This window comes from Taurulus bubalis, assembly GCF_910589615.1.
Source record: "Taurulus bubalis genome assembly, chromosome: 10".
NCBI classification, from domain to species: domain Eukaryota; kingdom Metazoa; phylum Chordata; class Actinopteri; order Perciformes; family Cottidae; genus Taurulus; species Taurulus bubalis.
The window spans coordinates 24,176,759-24,182,276 of NC_136598.1; the positions used below are offsets into that span (position 1 = coordinate 24,176,759).

General features: G+C 43.1%; 1 protein-coding gene across 1 annotated transcript; it reads left to right on the forward strand.

Moving 5' to 3' along the window:
- Positions 1–2,919: 2,919 nt before the first annotated feature.
- Positions 2,920–3,794, forward strand: lpar5b (lysophosphatidic acid receptor 5b; the record flags this gene model as incomplete). Its single annotated transcript, XM_079224915.1, has 1 exon — positions 2,920–3,794. One exon carries the CDS (start codon positions 2,920–2,922, stop codon positions 3,778–3,780), a length of 861 nt encoding a protein of 286 aa, XP_079081041.1. The 3' UTR covers positions 3,781–3,794.
- Positions 3,795–5,518: the final 1,724 nt, after the last annotated feature.

Here is a 5,518-nt window from a genome sequence, read left to right on the forward strand (position 1 = left end):
CACATACTTAACTTTCCCTTTGCAGGTGTCTTTGTGCATTTCTACATTTTAAAATATACACTTATGACTTACGATATGAAAAGGCAATAAGTGTATTTTCTGCTTTTGCTATTTCTGTTATGCAGTGCAAAACATTGAGCACAATAATAATGAAGGCATGCAGGGTAGTCGGCATGTATTACAGATATTGAATTTTGTGCATGTTGTTGAAATACAGATAGATTACCTGTCACACATCTACAGGCAGAACCCGTCATTAAATTGAACCTGTTATTTTAAGAAATATACACGTGGGCTTTCTTGCTGAGAGTTGGATGAGAAGATCGATACCACTTCCATGTCTGTATTACAGATATGTAGCTGGGGCCAGCTGCTAGTTAGCTTAGCATACACACAGGAAACAGAGGGAAACAGTTAGCCTGCTCTGTTACAAAATGTGCCACCGCCAGCAAACCTAAAGCTCATTAATTTACACTTCATATCTCACTTGTTGGTTTGTCGGGTGGATTTTGTTACTTATGTACAGATTCAGGCTAGCTTGTTTCCCTTCTGTTTACAGTCTTTATGCTAGGCTAAGCTAAGCTAAAAAAGCAGGGAGTGGTATAGATCCTTAAATCTAGGCAATAAAGTGAATAATTTTTTTTTCAATTCTGACAGCGCTGAGATACATTTACTCAACACTTAATCTTCCTTTCTACTTTAACTTGTGCTCATATTTTACATAGATCTCATGAGTTTGAAAACCTAAACTTACATGGAATAAGGACTTGTCTGTGCTGAACAAGATGCGTTGCCGTTGCCAGTGTTGGTGATACCTCGCACGGCAGCTGGATCTTGCGAGAATTGCGGGATCACAAATTGCTCCCCAAAAAAACATCAGTGCAATTGCGACCCAGAGCTCTCAAAGAGGTTAGCATAGCTTAGCATCGGTTCTCTCAAAACGGGAGAGTATCTCTTCATTAGAAGAAGAGAAAAGAACGAAAGTCTTCCTTCGGTAAGAGTTTGTTTGACGGAAGGGTTTTGAGTATCAAACCATCGAGCAGTTTAGGTTAGTGTTGGTAAAATCAGTGGCCACGACCACAAAAACCTATTTACTGACTATATGTTCATCTTGCAGTTACCAGCACACATCCCTGCAACACGCTGTGCACACATTTATCTTGTTTGTTTTTTCTCTCGTGCAAAAGTGGTAGTGGGGTCTTTTTTTTAATCATGTGGCTCTGCTTTTAAGCTGATAAGCAGCTACTGCAGGATGTATTGCTTCCTGTTTCTTGCTCACGCACTTTGATCATCTCTTCTGCTTCGAGGCGAGAGGTCTTGAGCAACTTAAAAACCCTAACCTTTCAGGCACTATAATAGACTATAATGGCAAGAGTGGCAGTTAAATAAATAAATCAGTCATTTGCCATAGAAATAGAGAATCCTAATTACTCTCCTTGTTTTGAGTGAAATACCTCAACCACTGTTGCTGACAAGAAACATGGAAATCATGATCCCATGTGGATGAATTGTAAATTGAAACTAGTCGGTATTTGATCATAAACCAAATTAAAGCCTAGTTTCTCTTTGCCGTAGTGAAGAAAATGACGGAGTCGTTTGGTCGTGCGCCTCTGAGTCACGTGACTGTGACAAATATTTCCCTGATAAAAAGCTCCATTTAAATGTCTGAGCGTTCTATAAAGAAGGCCAGTCCACTTTCAAGAGCTCCAGAAACAGGAGGTCTTAAAAATCTTTGCAAAAATATTTTGCAGCCAAATCAAATTATTCACAGGATATTCAAACCTTCGCATATTTATAATAAACTTGCAAAAAGGCAATACAGTAGTCCATGAACACAAGATGAGTTTACAGTTAATTACAATCCCGGCTTGTAGCTTTTCCCCGTTTACACCTGCAGTCTACACGTTACAGTTGTTGTCATTTAGTTTCTTCTCAGATAATCATTTTTTTTGGACGTCCTCTGGCGTTTCTCGAGGATAAAGCAGCGCAGAGTAACGCCTCCGTCTCGAGCCGCTCGAGTGGCTGTAGACTCGTTCTCCTCCAAAGGTCGGCGCTGATAAGATGCATGCAGTGCTCTTCATAACTCCATAATCCTCAGAAAAAAATAATTCCGCCTCCTCACAGCTTTTGTCTGTGAACTCATCGTGTGCAACTTTACGGTCGCTCATCTCCGAGGCCTTTTCGTTTTTTTCTCCCGGTAACTTCTGTTTGAATTCTATCTAATTCAATCCAATCATCAATTCAGTGCGCTTGGAAAGAAGGATGTAATTTGCCTTTAGAACATTTGGGACTTTTATTCTCTCAATATCAGTAAAGTACTTATTATCCAATTTGTTTTCATTAATATTGCGCGTACCGGTGAGTTGACAGTGGATTGCGGCGCTACCTGAGTAATTAGGCTAATGAGCTAATTAGCATTCTCTGAAGAACGCTAGTGTACGACAGGTATGTCCAACATGGGCACAAAAGCACATTAGTCATCCAACACACGTGAATTGTTTTTTGCTCAGTAATTAGTGGACACACTGTAGACTGGGCTTCATTAGCATGATTCAGTTCAGATGGAATTTAAACTGCAGGTATCTGCTGGTGCAGGACCTCCTGGACACAGTGAATCCCCGTGACCCCCGTGTCACAACTGGCGTGCGAATCCAGTGCAGGCGGTCGTGGTTTTAGACTTTTAAACTCCCACGCGGTCTCTGTTTCACTCGCACAGCACACTACTTCAACCCTTGAGCTTGTTTCCTGTTTCCAACCCTTCTCTGACACTTCAACATGCGGCAGCAGCCTTTGTTCACCGTGCTCTCGCTCGACGTGATTGGCCAGGAGGCGGGGTATGATTGTGGTGTCCCTCGCAGCTACTTTCACTCGCCTGCACTTGTGCGTCTCTCGCAGAAACGACTGCGGTAAAAAAAAAACATGCTCAATGGAACGGAGCCCAGCACGAGGAGCACGGAGTACGCCGTGGTGTTTGGGGTCGTGGTGATGCTGGGTCTGCCTCTCAACGCCGCCTCGCTGTGGATCCTGTGCACCCGCATGAGCCTCAAGTCCTGCAATGTCATCTTCATGGTCAACCTGGCCCTCGCGGACCTGCTGCTCGTCATCAGCTTGCCCGCGAGGGTCTACTACCACGCCACGGGGGCCTGGCCTCTGGGCAACATGGCGTGCATCTGGTTCATGATGCTCCTCCGCAACAACATCCGCTCCAGCTCCATCTTCATCACCTTCATCAGCGTGGACCGGCTGATCGCGGTGGTCTGCCCTCTGAGGTCTCGCCATCTGCGCACCGCGTCCAACGCCTGGAAGGCCGTTGCGCTCGCCTGGGTCTTCGTGTTGGCCGTGAACATCCCCGAGAGCTTGAAACTCAAACAATTCCTGTACAGCACCAATGAATCCAGATGTTATGAATATACCAAGGATCTTAAAGGTTCAAAATTTAGATATTTTCAGCCCGTGCTGGTGCTCACCCTTCTGGCGGTCAACATCGTGTCCACCGTTCTGGTTTCTCTGACTCTACGCACACGGCTGAACGACTCCGCCAGGGTGAAAAACAAGGTGAACATCATGCTGATTTTCTTCATGAACTTGATGATGTTCGCCGTGTGTTTCGTCCCCGTGTCGATGTTCGTTTTCTTTAACTGCGACAGTCATTGCCGCACGCCGCTGATCTGGCTCGCGAGTATGAACTGCTGCCTGGATCCTCTCTTGTATTACTTCTCCTTTGACGGCTTCTGGAAGAGAAAAGAGGACGTGGATACTTCTGGTGCAAGAGAAGAGTAGACGGGGACAGAACATGCACCATTTCTATGTGGGTATACGGTGACAATTTCAATTATTGTTTATTTTTTGAATACATTTCTCACTATTCACTCTTTTGTATTGATCATAACTTATAAAACCCCCAAAAAATAAACATTGGAGTCATTTTTTTCTACTGGAGTCATTTTTTTCTACTGCTTTTTTTAGTGCAACTGACTTCCCGTGGTTGTTTTTTTCTCTTCCTCCTTCCTGCATGTTTGACACAGATCAGTTGTTTTGGATCCGTGAACTGTAAAAGCTACACACACCTGAAGCCACTTTTCACTTCCCGCCTGAGCCGCAGAAACATGAACAAAATTGCATCCGCAGGCATCTTGCATTGAGCACAGAAAGTTCCCCGTGTTGCCGTGATTATGAATACATCCTCCTGACCAGATCTGAGTCACCTCATGAGGACAGGGGACAACAACACACAACAACAAGCTGCACTGAAATTGCCAAACCTAAAAATGCTATTAATCAAATACTTTCGGACATATTTGTGCAGATGTGATGCGTCTTTTACACCATTTTTAGAAGGGATTCAACTTTAAAAAAAAGTCTTTTTAAAAATGTGTGTTAAGTTTATTGATCTTGACCAAATGCATTGAAGATATATCAGATATATTCAGAAACAACAAGTCACACTTCTTCAGTCACAGTCACATTTTCTTGAGGGGGTTTGCGGGTAAAGCTGGGGTTGGAAATGAATACAAAAAAAGAGTTTTAACCCTCAAACCATGCAGTATGCTATTCTAGTTTCTCTAAAAGCCTTAAAGGTACAGCGTTGAGTTTTCTCAATTATGTTTCCATCGAGTGATTGTCACAAACACATTGTGTGTGCGTCAACGTTTTGAATATGTTCTCATAGCATGTCTCACAAAAAGTCCCTTTTGTTTGCGTGCAATGCATCTGAAACCTGGAAGGGTTCATGAACGCACCTCATATAGGTCGATTGAAAGATAAAAGATGAGTTGATTCCACACAATTGCTGCATGAAGTTTCACAGCGTGAGAAACATTCAATACAAGCAAAGTCAACATCATCAATTAATCAGTCAAACTGTATTCATATAAACAAAAAGGTGAAAAGAACATATATTTTACAAGAAAAACCCACATAAGATAACACATAATAAAAGCCAGCCCAAACCTTCAGCTCAGGGTTACGACATAATCCTTCTTCATCCTTGTTAGCTTTTCTTTTGATTACTTTTAACATCATTTGGCTCCGTCTTGTGTGTCTTTTTTCTTCTTCCTTTTCTTTTTGTGTCAGCGCCTCAGTTCGGGAGCCAGCGGCTCTCAAAAGCTCAGGCGCTTTCATGCCAAATGGAGGGGCATCTGTGAGAAAATGATCCAAACAGGATCTTTCAGATTTCAAAACGGTCCAGATGTCAAATCTGGACGGGTTTCTTTTTCTTTTTTGGGGGGGGCTGCTTCCAATTAGGACACGCGGTAAAAAACCCTCCACTTCAATGAAACATAACAGCATGATCGAGCCCTGCACACACACACACACACACACACACACACACACACACACACACACACACACACACACACACACACACACACACACACACACACACACACACACATACTCGTTTTCCTCCTTTGCAGGGTCCGAACTTGTTTTACCCAAGTGTGGGGTCCACCTTTTCCAGTGGTTCTACAACTCTGTAAAAAATCAGGCAACATTACAGAAAAATCCATATCATAAA